The sequence below is a fragment of the Entelurus aequoreus genome, linkage group LG18, assembly GCF_033978785.1.
Source record: "Entelurus aequoreus isolate RoL-2023_Sb linkage group LG18, RoL_Eaeq_v1.1, whole genome shotgun sequence".
Lineage (NCBI taxonomy): Eukaryota > Metazoa > Chordata > Actinopteri > Syngnathiformes > Syngnathidae > Entelurus > Entelurus aequoreus.
Window position 1 is genome coordinate 18,942,437 of NC_084748.1, and position 16,427 is coordinate 18,958,863.

At 37.4% G+C, this 16,427-nt stretch overlaps 1 protein-coding gene across 2 annotated transcripts in view; it reads left to right on the plus strand.

Moving 5' to 3' along the window:
- Positions 1-16,194, plus strand: part of LOC133633907 (uncharacterized) — a 17,044-nt gene extending 850 nt beyond the window's left edge. The window contains exons 3-6 of one of the 2 annotated variants that reach the window (XM_062026709.1): positions 12-164; positions 6,260-7,864; positions 15,202-15,259; positions 15,381-16,194. In XM_062026709.1, coding sequence (XP_061882693.1) covers positions 12-164; positions 6,260-7,864; positions 15,202-15,252 — 1,809 coding nt within the window. In that variant the 3' untranslated portion in view covers positions 15,253-15,259; positions 15,381-16,194. Of the gene's footprint in view, positions 1-11; positions 165-6,259; positions 7,865-15,201 lie in introns of both variants that reach the window. The other variant, XM_062026708.1, reaches the window with a different exon arrangement.
- Positions 16,195-16,427: the final 233 nt, after the last annotated feature.

Consider the following 16,427-nt stretch of genomic DNA (forward strand, 5'->3'; position numbering starts at 1 on the left):
TGTTCACCCAGTGCAATATGTTTAAGCCACCTGTTGCAAGAGAGGCTCCAATCTGCAGATCAGATCAAGAATTGCTGGAAGACCATCACCCTCTGAAGCGACAAGTGAAAGCTCTGCTGAAGCATATAAATGGTCATCCCAGTGTCTTTGTATCAAACCACCCGGTTAGTACATTTGTCAGTATCAATCAATACAATTGTAATATAATGTTAAAATAAAATGCATACTGTGCTTAAATTTGCAAAACATTTCTATCGCCATCCATGAGTTATGGTTGAGCTCCCTTTCCACCAAGCGGTACAGTATGGGTTTGTATTTGAATGTCATTTTGCTACTTTGCACCAAAGGCTATCACAATTACAACAATAATTGATTGTTTGTTAATGGTGTAGGAAAATGGAGTCCACCACAAGTGATTCTTAGGTTACAAACAAGTTCCGTTCCTACGGCGCATTATGAGTAATTTTTTAAAGTAAATCAGAACTCATACCTAAATTAACTCTTAATACTCTACATGTTAATACACCAGGGTATCCACCGGGTCTTAAATAGTCTAATATCCAATAATTATAATTTAAGCTATTAAAATGTCTTAAATCTTATTAAAAATCTTGTAAAAAGTCTTAAATGCAACAATGAAGGTCTTAGAAATATATTAACGGTATGTTTATGTAAAATACATGCATAATAAACTTCTGTCTCACATAAGTAAAATGTATCGATTTTTGAGGGTGTACATATTGCGCTTTCCTCCACTATGGGCGACTTTGAAGTTGTTTTTGTCACGTGTAAACATTTGATATGAAGCACACTGCAACTTCTGCAAGATAACTTTGGAACTTAAGACATTGGAATTCAATGGCAAATCATAAAAATGGCCATTACACAGTTTGCCAGTAATTTTTTTCCAAACAAATCCATCCATGCATTTTCTACCGCTTGTTCCTCTCACAAGTTTATAATATTGAGGCTTCTGGTGTTTGTGGTTGGGCTAAGGATTTTGTTTTCCAATTAACAGACGATAGCATTGATGCATACTTACAATTACCGTATTTTCCGCACTACAAGGCGCACCTTCAATGAATGGCCTATTTTAAAACTTTGTTCATATATAAGGCGCATAGAATAGACGCTACAGTAGAGGCTGGGGTTATGTTATGCATCCATTAGATGGAGCTGCGCTAAAGGGAATGTCAACAAAACAAATAGTGATTGTACTGACACTTCTACTTGCTGCTCTCTGTTCAACAACCCACTGTTCGAGTTTGTCCTCCAACTGTAGCCATTTCGCTTTGTTCCCTCGGAAACTTTGTTTAGTCTTCTTTACTTAGCGCAGGTCATTATGTTGCTTCCTCCACTTCCGCACCATTAATTCGTTAATGTTAAATTCTCTCGCTGCTGCTCTATTCCCGTGTTCTACTGCTTGACTGATCGCCTTGAGTTTAAACTCTGCATCGTAAGCGTGTCTCTTAATAGGAGCAATTTTTGGATCTTTACATAAAGTTTAGGTCTCGCAACTACGGGACTTAATTTTCGCCGCCGACTTCATTTTCCCCCGTAGAAGAAGAAGCGCTTCTTCTACGGTAAGCAGCCGTAGAAGGGGGAAAATAAAGTCGGCGTAGTTACCGTAGTTGCGAGACCTGTTGTGGCTCAATATTGGTCCATATATAAGGCGCGCCGGATTATAAGGCGCACTGTCAGCTTTTGAGGAAATTGGAGGTTTTTAGGTGCGCCTTATAGTGCGTAAAATACGGTAATTCTGGGCCCCAGATTTCCTTTTTCTTTGAAACAGTAATTGTTTACCTTTTATAATACCAGCCAAGGCATTAGAATCTCACTTGCTGTTTTAACATCCGCACGAGCAGTGTCACCTTACACCTTAAGTTTATGCAAATTAGCATTTAGCTCCTTGTGTTGCTAGCTTATGATATCTACTTAGATAGCTATCATTGAATTTATATTATATCATAACAACATTTCAGCAAATTGTAATTGGGACTCCTTTTTGAGTATGTGTGTATCAGCAGTGAGTGACAAGCCTAAATGCCAGACGAATTCCTCAGCCAGAAGACCAATTTCTATTCGATACAATGAATAATTGTGAAAGTTGAGGATGCATAAATGTTACATAAGCCACTAAAGGTAACATAAGCTATCCGGTGGTGTTGTAATTGTATAATTTTTTGGTTCGAAAAATGTAACTTTCTGCAAGTTTCCAACTGCCACTTAGGTTTTAAACTGCACAAAAAGATCTTACTGGCCATAATCAATCAATCAATGTTTATTTATATAGCCCTAAATCACAAGTGTCTCAAAGGACTGCACAAGCCACAATGAGATCCCCGGTACAGAGCCCACATAAGGGCAAGGAAAATTTACCCCAGTGGGACGTCGATGTGAATGACTATGAGAAACCTTGGAGAGGACCGCATATGTGGGTAACAACCCCCCCCCCCCCCCCCCCCCCCCCCCCCCCCCCCTCTAGGGGAGACCGAAAGCAATGGATGTCGAGTGGGTCTGACATAATATTGTGAAAGTCCATAAAGACCATAAAACTCTTCACTTTCACTACCTTTCCCTGTTTTACTTTTCTAGGTTTCAAACAGTCTTTGGTATTTCCTGAAAGCATAATTAATAGTCACGATTATTATTTAGGTTGGATAAAGCTAAACGTTACATCATTATGAAATGTGTTATAGAGTGCTCAAAAGGCTTAAAAAAGTTATCCACTTATGTTTTTTCATAATTAGTTACATTTGAGGTTTTTCTCATTACATGCTTTTGTTCTATTTATTCATTTTGATTATGAATGTTCCAATCGGGGATTTTGCTGGCAATACTGATTATCCATTAGGGGGATTGCTCAATAACGAGACCAACCATGTGTACTAACTGTAAATGTTTCAATGCATTTATGATGATTGCTATTTACAGTTTTACAATACTAGCACAATATTTTAACAAGTTCCTGATTCTCTTATATTACATACAATTGTTTTATCAAAACCAAGTCAATAGTACTAAATAACTATACAAACGCAAAAACAACTTTCTACTATTTATTTAAATCATGTTTTACCCTCAGTCTTCCTCTGTCCAAGGAATTATCTTATTTTTTTAAACATTAACAAAAAAAGAAAATATTTTGAGAAAATAAAAATTGCGATGTAATCACTCTCATATTGACTATATACTGAAATTACCGTTGGTGCGGTTTCCCTCTTTTGATCAAAGAATGCACCAAATCCGCAGCTGACTCTAAGATGACCAGTAACAAGTCCGTAGGGATGATGGATCTGATGTTCAGTAGCTCTTCGCGGGTGTAAGAGCATGCGGACACACAATTTACGCACGAGCGCACCGAGGCATCCGTGATCGGCGCTATGATGATGACGTAAAGAGATGTCCGATAATGGCTTTTTTGCTGATATCCGATATTCCAATATTGTCCAACTCTTAATTACCGATTCCGATATCAACCGATACCGATATATACAGTCGTGGAATTAACACGTTATTATGCCTAATTTTGTTGTGATGCCCCGCTGGATGCATTAAACAATGTAACAAGGTTTTCCAAAAGTAAATCAACTCAAGTTATGGAAAAAAATGGCACTGCCATATATATTATTGAAGTCACAAAGTGCTTTTTTTTTTTAACATGCCTCAAAACAGCAGCTTGGAATTTGGGTTGTTGTGATGCCCCGCTGGATGCATTAAACAATGTAACAAGGTTTTCCAAAATAAATCAACTCAAGTTATGGAAAAAAATGGCACTGCCATATTTATTATTGAAGTCACAAAGTGCATTATTTTTTTTTAACATGCCTCAAAACAGCAGCTTGGAATTTGGGACATGCTCTCCCTGAGAGAGCATAAGGAGGTTGAGGTGGGCGGGGTTGAGCTGGGGGGGGGGGGGGGGTAGGGAGTAGCGGGGGGTGAATATTGTAGCGTCCCGGAAGAGTTAGTACTGCAATGGGTTCTGGGTATTTGTTTTGTTGTGTTTATGTTGTGTTACGGTGCGGATGTTCTCCCGAAATGTGTTTGTCATTCTTGTTTGGTCTGGGTTCACAGTGTGACGCATATTTGTAACAGTGTTAAAGTTGTTTATACGCTCACCCTCAGTGTGACCTGTATGGCTGTTGACCAAGTATGCGTGCATTCACTTGTGTGTGTGAAAAGCTGTAGATGTTATGTGACTGGGCTGGCACGCAAAGGCAGTGCCTTCAAGGTTTATTGGCGCTCTGTACTGCTCCCTACGTCCGTGTACACAGCGGCGTTTTAAAAAGTCATAAATTGTACTTTTTGAAACCAATACCGATAATTTTGAAACCGATACCGGGAATTTCCGATATTACATTTTAAAGCATTTATCGGCCGATAATATCTGCAGTCCGATATTATCGGACATCTCTAATTACAAGTGATGCATTTCTGTATATTGTGCCAAGAAAATACCACCCAATATGGGTTTGATGCACATACAGTACCAGAAACTGCAATTAGCTGTGCTAATGTTGGAACTCATATCCTCAGCATATCTGAATATTGAGAACGAATTAGGCACTGACACTATGTGTATCCACATAGGTTTTATTTGTCAAAAATATATTTTGCCCTGTCAGTTGGATGACACATCAACATGCAGGCTAACGGGCATATATTTCCCCCGCCTATATTTCAATGTGTCATTGACCAGGCTAGCATGCTACTACACTAGTGTGATGGTGCTTCGCTCCTAAGCATTCGTTGCTCGAACATACTAGCTTTTATTAGACAAGGTCATAGACTGTATTGGACAATATAGTTTGAATACGAAATGTCCATTTCCATTTATTACAAGTAATAAGAAAACGTAAATGTCTTACTTACCTATCAAGGAAGAAATTAGCAAGTTTGGCATCAGATGAAAACATATTTTCTGCCTTCAATCGTCTCCATCTTTCAAAAGCATCCCAATACAAATCCTCGTTTTGTTCCTGGCTCTGTCATGAATAAGTTGAGAATCATAACGACGCCTTTTAGATTTACTAAGGTCTGACATGTTGAGTAACTTTCCCAGTGGCAGTAGCTCGACGAAGAGGGCGGTGCGCTACTTGCAACCTGGATGTGACACACTCACAGACTTTCTAATTGGTTAAACGGTAGAGGGCGGATCATCGAAATTAAACAATAACAAGATTTCGGGGCTGTAAATCTAATTTTGAAATGAGCACATCCCGGCTGAACTACTGTTATCTGTGCGTAAAGGGGAATGTGGCGGGGGGTCGGTGGAGGCAATGCGCGGTAGCGACTCCGGACATGTGCTAGACCCTTCTTCAGCTATGGTGCCTGTGTGCCGCACCGGCTGCAAACGGCCGTAACAAAAGCACATCAAATGATACCGGTATGGCGGTATTGTCTCAAATATATATCTCTTTTTTTAAAATACCGGTATTAACTGTGATACCGGTATACCGCTCAGCCTTACTCTATGCACGTATTTATTCTACTTCAAGCTAGTTCAACGGTTAGCTTAGCTATTAGCATGCCTTCTTCTGCTTGCTCTTTCTTGGTGTGTAAAAGTTTTAGCCTTGTCCTAATACTTGATAATGATACTTAGGTTATTAAGAAATGTAGTTTATTTGTAATAATGGAGGTGATTATTAACTTCGGAGAGCGGCTTCACACTGTATATATATGTATACACAATTAGCTGCTAGCTTGTCAGTCGGAGAATTTAAAATAAATACAATACTAGCACGAGGGGATCTGTGTTTGTGTCCTTGACTTAATCTATAGCGGAATGAAGGAAACGGAGGGAAGCCTCTGTCAATCATCCACGAGCATTGTCTCTATAAGATTGCGAGCACACATAGAAACATAAGGTAACATAGTAGAAATGATATGGACCAGGCCCAAAATCCAATCAGTTCTTCCTTATCCCATTTCCTGAAAGTTTCATGAAAATCCATCATTAAGTTTTTGGGTTATGTTGCTGACTAACTTACTCATTAACAAGCTGACAAACCAACAGTAATGACTGCATTTACATACTCTAAGGTAATTATTGTTTTGCTCATAGTTAATAAAGCAAATTTACAGTGCCCATCTCTACCCAAAATGTTAACCGGATCAGGGTCTCCCCATTTCAAACTGTATCGTTGTGACAAGTTAATGGTGCTTTCAAAACTCTTGTTGTACAATTAAAGACTACTTTAACGCTGTTTTGATTCAATCATTTATAAGTAACATGTCTGTAATTTTGATCTTCTGCCAGGTTCCAGATCACACGGCCATTAGACCTCTTGCTGCACAATTATTTCCCAAAACACCACCTATTGCAACGCCTCCTCGCAGTTCAAGTGTTACATCACCAGACCAGGAGGAGAGTGACGCCAACAAAGGCTTTGAGCGCTTCCTAAGCTTGCTCAACAGTGGAGTCAACATCGAACTGCTAAGTAAGATTGTCAATGATGACAGCAAAGATCTCCATTCAGAAGACGGGTCCGTGAACATTAAGCCCAATGATGTCAAGGGCGTTTTAGATGTTCCTATTGGCAGTGAAAACCACAAATGTAACAATTATACTCTGATACCAGAGGGAACAGAGCGGTCCACTTGTGAACAGTCCTCCTGTGAGACACACTCGCTGTCTGATGACAACAAGAACAGAAAAGACAGACAAAAGTGCTCTTTAAGCCTCAGTGATCGATCCGAATCTCCCCCAACAATAGAGAACAAAAAGGAAAAAGAAAAACCGGCAGAGGTTGATGCGAGGTGTGAACTGCTTCAGAACATCTTAAACACTCTGGGCTTGAACCTGGAAACCGAAGAGCTGAGCAAACTAACAGAACGGACTGAAGAGAGACTGTATGGGAAAAGGAAAGAGAGAAGTCCAGTGGTCACCAGCATAGTGGAGCATGAAAGTACTAGTAGTAGTCACAGTCCCTCTCACATGCAGATCTCCAACAGCAGGAACTCTATGGATCATCACAGGGAAAAGTCCTCTTCCGAGTGCAGCGACTCAAGAAAGAGCAGAGAGGAACTTTCTTTATTTTCTTACCAAGATGATGCACCAGTACAGAGGATTGCTGGCAACAACCAAGATCTGCAAACCTTTGATGAAACCCATCACGCACATTCCAGCCAAGAGTGTAATACTGTTTCAGGTTACAGTTTGCCTGAGCATTCTCAATTCAATGCTTCTTTCAACGGTGACAACAGTTCTTGCTGGACACACGCTCATGGTTCCAGTTCCATGTTCTCTTTGCCTTACTCATTGTATACAGACCACTCCCACCCCTCAATTGCTTCTGCAGACTCTGAATTACGCCACTATATCTACAACTCCCATGAACATGTCTATAAGAATCCAGATCTCTCCTTGAGCGAATGTCAGTTTGGCTCAAACACTGGCCCGGGTTGCCTGCAAACAGTCAAACTGTCACGCCATTGTGGTAAATTAAAAGCTAAAAAAAAGAAAAAGAAAAAAAAAAAGATACAACTGTCGAGGAGAAGTAGTGGAAGGATACTAAAACCATTAAAACTGACAAGTGACCTTCCGAAGATGATGGAGCCTCCGCACGGCACGAAACACCAAGAAGTTGATCATCCAAGAAAGACTGGCCCGGGTTGCCTGCAAACAGTCGAACTGTCACGCCATTGTGGTAAATTAAAAGCTAAAAAAAAGAAAAAGAAAAAAAAAAAGATACAACTGTCTAGGAGAAGTAGTGGAAGGATACTAAAACCAATAAAACTGACAAGTGACCTTCCGAAGATGATGGAGCCTCCGCACGGCATGAAACACCAAGAAGTTGATCATCCAAGAAAGGGGAAACAGCCACCAACAGAAGAGGAAATTAAGCAAAACTGGAAAAAAAAGGTTGGTACAATGTTTTTCTATTTTTATATTAGATCATTCTGCTCTCTTTCCGATAAAAACGAGCAAGATCCAATACTATGTTGATGTAGCCACCGAGGAAGAGCCCACCACCTGTCAATATGACGACGCGTATGAAGCAGTTACTGTAACCACGATGGGACACGAGGAATGACTGGTGTGTTGTTTCCTTTAATGTTAATAAGATTAAAATGTTATGCGGAGATATAGTTATAACAATTTTACAGACAAACTATACTATTTATAGTCACGGTAGAGAGTGGGGGGGAGAATATTTTCTTCTTCCGAGGTGGGGCGTAACAAAATATTTGAGAAGCACTGCTCTAAGCTGACCTGCAAAACCGCAACATGGACACATAACACACTGTTAATGATATTGATTGTCTGTGTGTGAACTGTTTCACATTGTAAAGACCTAATATAGTATATGTTTGGTCTTTGAATTGTCTGACTGTTTTTGTGGTCGTGAACACACCACTGGCTGATTTGAGTGTGCGCGCCCTTTGGTGTGAATGAAAGAAAGCGAGCGGTTGCTGTCAATACAACCTAAAGTTTGTTTGTTTTGGTGTGATTACGACAGAAAGTGATCAGTTCGCATAAAAGTAGTTTTGTTGCTGATGTTGTTTTGGTGTAGTTACAACCGACAGTAATAAGTTTTTCTCAATAAAATGATTGTTGATGCAGACCACCTCCTTCCCCTCCTTACAACGTCTCGGCTGATGTCGTCAATGTCTGTTGTGACCACTTATTGAAAATGATACAGAGGAAATTGTGTTAATTTTGTTTAGAGTTCAGGTTGGATTTGGATTTTAGGGCGCTGCATAGATTTTCCGTGCGCGAAGTAAATCGGGAGCAGTGCGCAGGTGCGCACCTTAGAGGGAACATTGCCTCACACTAAGCATTCGTTGCACAAACATACTAGCTTTGTTAGACAAGATCATAGACCGTATGGGACAATATAGTTTACATACAAAATGTCCATTTCCATTTATTACAAGTAATAAGAAAACGTAAATGCCTTACTTGCCTATCAAGGAGGAAATTAGCAAGTTTGGCATCAGATGAAAAAATCTTCTCCCCCTTCAGTCGTCTCCATCTTTCAAAGGCATCCCCGATACAAATCCTCGTTTTGTTCCTGGCTTTGTCATGAATAAGTTGAGAATCGTAATGACGCCTTTAAGCTTTACTAAGGTCTGACATGTTTAGTAACTTTACCAGTGGCAGTAGCTAGACGAAGGTGGCGGTGCGTAACTGGCAACCTGGATGTGACACACTCACAGACTTTCTAATTGGTCAAATAGTAGAGTGCGGGACATGGAAATTAAAACAATAACAAGATTTCGGGGCTGTAAATCTAATTTTGAAATGAGCATATCTCTGCTGAACTACTGTTATAGAGGTATTCGAAAAGAGTATGATTTATTAATGCCTTTTGACATATCAGGGCTTGACTTGACATTACATAAGGCACCTTTAACTTGTGCAAAGCTGGACAGCCAGTTAACATCAATATTTCCTCCAATAAGCACACAAGGTTGGCCTTTTCTTGTGTTTTAGTCAAGTCATTTACAAAAGGTAAAAATATAGGCTAATAGGAACTGGGACCTTTGGAGTGCTGATAGAGAGAGATGGCTCAGAAAAATGACGACAAATTGGAATGAGCGCAAAGAACCCTGAGAATATGAGAGAGAGGTTTTGTGATTATTTAAAAATGAACACAGACTGTGGTGAAATGTTTACATAATCACAGACTTTGTGGTGAAATGTTTACATAATCAAACAAAGCATATTTTTATAGGTAACTGCACTGTTTTTGGAATTTTATTTTATCTATCGTTCACAATCATTATTAGAAACAAGAAGACAAAAGGATGTTTTTTTTCCCGCTTTCCAACAATCTGCTCGTTCTTGGTGGCTAGCAATGCAGCTAATGAAAGCAATTAATTGTACCTCCAAATCACTTTAAAAATGCAATCAAAATCAGCAACAATACTTAATTTACGTTCATAACAAAGCTATAGCAACATTGTTATTGTAAGAGTAAACACTGAGGAACTCTTTTATTAACATAGTAATATGATGCCATGCTACGGTATTAGCCCTAAAAGCTAACTACGGCAAGAGATAAGCTAGCTTTGACGTCAACACGAAACACGTTTGAGTTTGTAATGCACAACTCTGCGATACGACACCAATTTGTACAGACTGATAAACATGAACAATAATATTACAGTATCCGTAAAGTATAAGCCCATATTTAATGTTTTGTTTGTACATAGCTAGCCAGATAGTGCATGCACTGTAGTTGAACTAACATGCATGGCGTGCTGAGTGTATCATGATCGATATTAAAGTGACTCACTCGTCTGGTCCAGCTGGCCGGGCACGTTTCCTGTTGATTTTGGGTACGCACTCCATTTATGTCAAAATAGCTTTGCTCCAAGTTCCATATTTGTAGTGTCAAAATCGCTTTCACCTCGCTCTCCCGACTTCCGTCTGCTCCAACGTCCCACTCTTCTTTGGTGCTGGCTTCTATAAGCATCAGTATATTTAGCTTCAGAAGTATGAGGTTGTGAATCCTAATTTGTCCGTTACCAAGTCTTCCAGGATTAGAAAACACACTGTTCTGGAAGTAGGAACACACAGTTGATGCCAGAAGTCAGACTGCTATGGAAACAGAAATAAATGCGAGAGAGAAATCAGTCCTGGAAATGATTAAAATGATCAAAATACCGTAAGTATTGAACATATTACAAATTGTTATGAACGTGTCTGTTACTATGTTATATACCGTATTTTTCGGATTATAAATTGCTCCGGAGTGTACGTCGCAACAGCCGAAAATGGATAATAAAGAAGGTAAAAACCATATATATGTCGCACTCGAGTATAAGTCGCATTTTTGGGGGAAATTTATTTGATCAAATCCAACACCAAGAATAGACATTTGAAAGGCAATTTAAAATACATAAAGAATAGTGAACAGGCTGAATAAGTGTACGTTATATCAGTGGTCCCCAACCACCGGGCCGTGGATCGATTGGTACCGGGCCACACAAGAAATTAAGAAAAAAAAAGATTTTTTTTTTTAAAATTAAATTAAATCAACATAAAAAACACAAGATACACTTACAATTAGTGCACCAACCCAAAAAACCTCCCTCCCCCATTTACACTCATTCGCACAAAAGGGTTGTTTCTTTCTGTTATTAATATTTCTGGTTCCTACATTATATATCAATATAGTCTGCAGGGATACAGTCCATAAGCACACTTGATTGTATTTTTTTATGACAAAAAAAACCATACATAACTTGCTTCGTCTCTTCCGTGAATTAGATTAATATTATTTGATATTTTACGGTAATGTGTTAATAATTTCACACATAAATTACTCCGGAGTATATGTCACCCCCACGGCCAAACTATGAAAAAAATATGCGATTTATAATCCGAAAAATACGTTATATACTTGCACTGTGTGTACGGTATAAACGTTTTAGAGGGCTTTGAAGGCTACAACGGTGACTCCCATTAGCTGCATCTTTCAATTGTTTTTTATTATCTTTAAAATTGTAAAAGAAAAACGTGTGTTCTTGTCTTACATAATGATTGTAAACGATAGACAAATTAAAATTTTAAAAAATGCAGTTCCCCTTAAAGAGCAGCAGACAAGCAGAAACAAGGTAAAAGTTTATTTTGGTAGCTAACGTCCTATATTTGTCTTGCGTAACAAATGTTTTATTTAAACACATGAGATGACATGTTGGCATATACTGTCTGTGTCTAATGCAAACTTGTTTTATGTCCAAATAGTTCATTATTGGTTCATGTTTATCAGGCATCAATTTTTTTTAATTTTTTTTTTGCTTAACTTTTTTTAATGTAAGAAATATATAGTGATACTCCCGTAAAAGTGCAATTTAAATGTTATGTGCATTTATAAAAAGGAAAGGTCATTCGAAAATCCTTCCTAATTTAAACTACCGGTATATTCCTTAAATGTCGTATTGATGCTAGAAGGTGTATTTTATTCCATTACTCAATCAAATTAATTATTCAATAGATTACTCAATTACTAAAATAATTGATAGCTGCAGCCTTACTTACAAAGTCTCTATGGCGGAAGCATATTGCAAAATAATAAAATGACGTACAGTTTAATTCCTGCTGATATCGTATCAAATCAATGTCTGTATCGACTAGGAGTGTGGGAAAAAATCGATTCGAATTCGAATCGCGATTCTCACGTTGTGCGACTCAGAATCGATTCTCATTTTTAAAAAAATCGATTTTTTAAATTGTTTTATTATTTATTAAAACTTTTTTATTTTTTTATTTTTTATTTTTTTTAATTAATCAATCCAACAAAACAATACACAGAAATACCATAACAATGCAATCCAATTACAAAACCAAACCCGACCCAGCAACACTCAGAACTGCAATAAACAGAGCAATTGAGAGGAGACACAAACACGACACAGAACAAATCAAAAGTAGTGAAACAAAAATGTATATTGTCAACAACAGTATCAATATTATTTACAATTTCAACATAGCAGTGATTAAAAATCCCTCATTGACATTATCATTAGACATTTATAAAAAAAAAAGAACAATAGTGTCACAGTGGCTTACACTTGCATCGCATCTCATAAGCTTGACAACACACTGTGTCCAATATTTTTACAAAGATAAAATAAGTCATATTTTTGGTTCATTTAATAGTTAAAACAAATGTACATTATTGCAATCAGTTGATAAAACATTGTCCTTTACAATTATAAAAGCTTTTTACAAAAATCTACTACTCTGCTTGCATGTCAGCAGACTGGGGTAGATCCTGCTGAAATCCTATGTATTGAGTGAATAGAGAATCCTTTTGAATCTTGACAAAAATCTTAGCCACACGATTATCAAATGTAATAGGAAAATTAATTCTTACTGACCAAACTGGCTTCATGGAAGGTCGACAATCTTCAGACAATACAAGGAAATTGTTTAATGTTATTTACTATGCTAGAAGTCTCCCTGATCCCACAGCAGTATGTACTGTTGATGCGGAGAAGGCATTCGACCGCATAAACTGGTCATTTATGTTTTGCACATTACATAAATTTGGATTTGGAGATAATTTTATACAATGGATTAAGATGCTTTATACAAGGCCCATGGCATCAGTCAAAACCAATAATCATATTTCAGAACCTTTTTCGTTAAAAAGAGGAGTAAAACAGGGATGTCCTGCATCTGGATTATTATTTAATTTGATTATTGAACCCTTAGCTGCAAAATTAAGAAGTGAAAATAATATTCATGGTATAAAAGTTGGCTCTCAGTATAATAAGCTATCGATGTATTGTGACGACATAAATCTCTACCTGTCACATGTTAACTCCTCTCTTCACTATATCAATAATGTCATCACTGAATATGGCTGTTTATCAGGGTATAAAGTCAATTGGGACAAATGTGACATATTACCACTTAATAAACACTGCAAGAAATCACAAGTTCAGAACTCCAAAATTAAATGTAAAGAGGCAGAAATCATATATCTAGGACTACACATTATACCAAACCTTTATACAAGCAGAGATCCAAATCTTAAACATTTAAAAAATAAGATAGAATCCAAAATGGAACGCTGGTCACGTCTCCAAATATCACTTTGGAAGTAAAAATGAGTATACTGCCAGCAGTTAATTATATACTGAAAATGATGCCTGTCCTAATTAATAAAAGTTGGTTTAAGAAAATACATACAATGATATCACATTTTATATGGTGTGGAAAGAAGGCCAGTTGTTCATACTTAAGGTTGTCTTGTAAAGAAGATATAGGAGGACTACAATTACCAAACTTCTTACATTATTATATCTCCTTCGGTTGTGAACACGTGACAAAAACGTCACCTGTTGGGACGAAAATATTGTTACGCCAAGCAAGAAATAGTCCCAACTTTAAACACTAATATAAAAAATTTGCCTAGATGTCCAGTGGAGAACTTTTTAAGAACCAAAAATTATTTAGTGCCCAAACATGGGAACGAGATGAAACAAAAAACGACTTCAACTTACGTCCTAATATAATATTTTTCAAATGTATCAGACATGTGTTCACACATGAAGCAGCTCAAACTTATTTCAATGCAATGATTATGTCTAGTTTTTTATTATTCCATATGATGTTGGTTCCCGGCAAGTAAAACCATCCTGAGGCCATTGGAAGCTGTGCACAAACAATCGCTCAAAATCCTTGACCGAAAACCACAACACCACCACTTACTACATTTCCATGCACTAAATAAGTCTGATTTCTCAAATAGTTCGGTTTTGGGTTTTTTACACGCCTATGTGTGAAGTACAAGTGTCCACGCACACTCTTTAATGCAGGCGTGTCAAACTTATTTTAGCTCAGGGACCGCATAAAGGAAAATCTATTCCCATGAGGGCCGGACTGGTACAAACATTGCATAATAGTTTAAAAAATAAAGGCAAGTTCAAAATTGTTTTCTTTGTCTAATTTTGGCCAAAATAGAACAAGCACATTCTGAAAATGTACATATCGTAAATAATCCCCTTGACAAAACACTTCAAGTTAGTTGAAAATTCTGAGGAAAAAAATGGTGCAGTTTGAAAAACACCATGAAGAACACAATACACTTAGACTTTGTCTGTCTGTTTACAAAGCCATTACACTTTAAGCACTTCCGGTTTAGCATTCTCATGTTGGCATTTCACCATTAAAGACGTGTTTGGCAAAGCAACCGAGTGTTTCCTCAATCCGCCGCATTGGTGACATCCGCAACTGTCATAACACATTCATTTATCATCATTCAAATATTACATATATATATATTTAAACCTATATATGTATACAGTTCTGAAGTATGTGTACTTGTATAGATATTAAATATGTATTACAACTACTGTATATCTGCTGTCTCGAGTGATCTGTGATCCGGTTTACACAGCTGTTTTTACACTTAATTTTTGATCACAATGCTTTAAGTATGCTTATTAATTTCATACCAAATTGAAGAGGGATGTCTGCCAAATATGTAAGAATACAGTAGAGCCACATTTTCGAGGGTACTCGGAAATACGCTTTTAATTGAAACCACTGTATTTTTTAGTTTACTGCAATTTTGTGTATTGTGCAATTTATGGACATTTCTGGAATTTATTCAACAAATAAAGAGTCTCTAATTTCAAGAAAAGTTTTGTTCCATAATGAACTTGTATAGTCTGCAGTACATTTTCTTATGAAATTGTCTATTTACGTACGTTGTTTCTGTGTGCTTTCTGTCCTAGTTGGAAGAATTTAACCAGAAGAACAAGTCTCACACCAGTCCAAAATCGTGACACACAAGTAAGCCACTTATGCCATACTGTCACGTTTGAAACAGCAATGGGTCTTATGATCTTTTGATTGAAAAATATGTGACATTTATTATTTATTAGTTGAGTAACAACATATTTTGTGCAAACAGGAGAGGCACTCTTAGATCTGCATCAACACAACAGCAACTGTGTGAAGTTGAACTCTGGTTCATATTATTTTGATTACTAATCATTATAGTGATACAATATACAGTCAAGCATAAAAGCATTCATACCCATGGCAAATTGTGACTAATAGTTTGTATATATAGGTTCATTATGTCTTCTTATTTATATACTTTTCAAATGTTCTCTTAGTCAGACAATATCAATCAATCAACGTTTATTTATACAGCCCTTAATCACAAGTGTCTCAAAGGGCTGCACAAGCCACAACGAGATCCCACATCAGGGCAAGAAAAACTCCACCCAATGGGCACAATGGGAAACCTTGGAGGGGACCGCAGATGTGGGTACCCCACGGGCGACCGGTGCAAGTGAATATAGTTAATAATGTGAGATATTTTTGGTATTCTATCTAATATATCGAAAATATTGTCTGACAACAAGAACATTTGAAAAGTATATTAGCTTTTGTAAATAAAAGCTGAGACATATTTTTTCGTAATGACAACTCTTTTACATCATCTTATTTCTTGGGAGACACCCATGTAAAAAGAAGAAAAACACTTGCTAGTTGAATGAAAGTGACTCTAAAGAAGTTATATTAATAAAAATCCACTTTTCTTACCTGTTGGGACCTGTTATTGTGTTGTCATGTAGCTTTACACTAGCTCAAACAAACTACATTATTATATATATGTATATGTGTGTATATTAGTGTTGTTCTGATACCAATATTTTGGTACCGGTACCAAAATGTATTTCGATACTTTTCTAAATAAAGGGGACCACAAAAATGGCATTGTTGGCTTTATTTTAACAAACATTTTTGAGGTACATTAAACATATGTTTCTTATTGCAATGTTGTCCTTGAATAAAATAGTAAATATACAAGACAACTTGTCTTTTAGTAGTAGGGGTAAGCTACATTTGTAGCCACAGCTGCCCTGGGGTAGACTGACGGAAGCGAGGCTGCCAGTTTGCACCTACGGCCCCACCGACCACCACCTATCATTCATTCATCATCCATTCA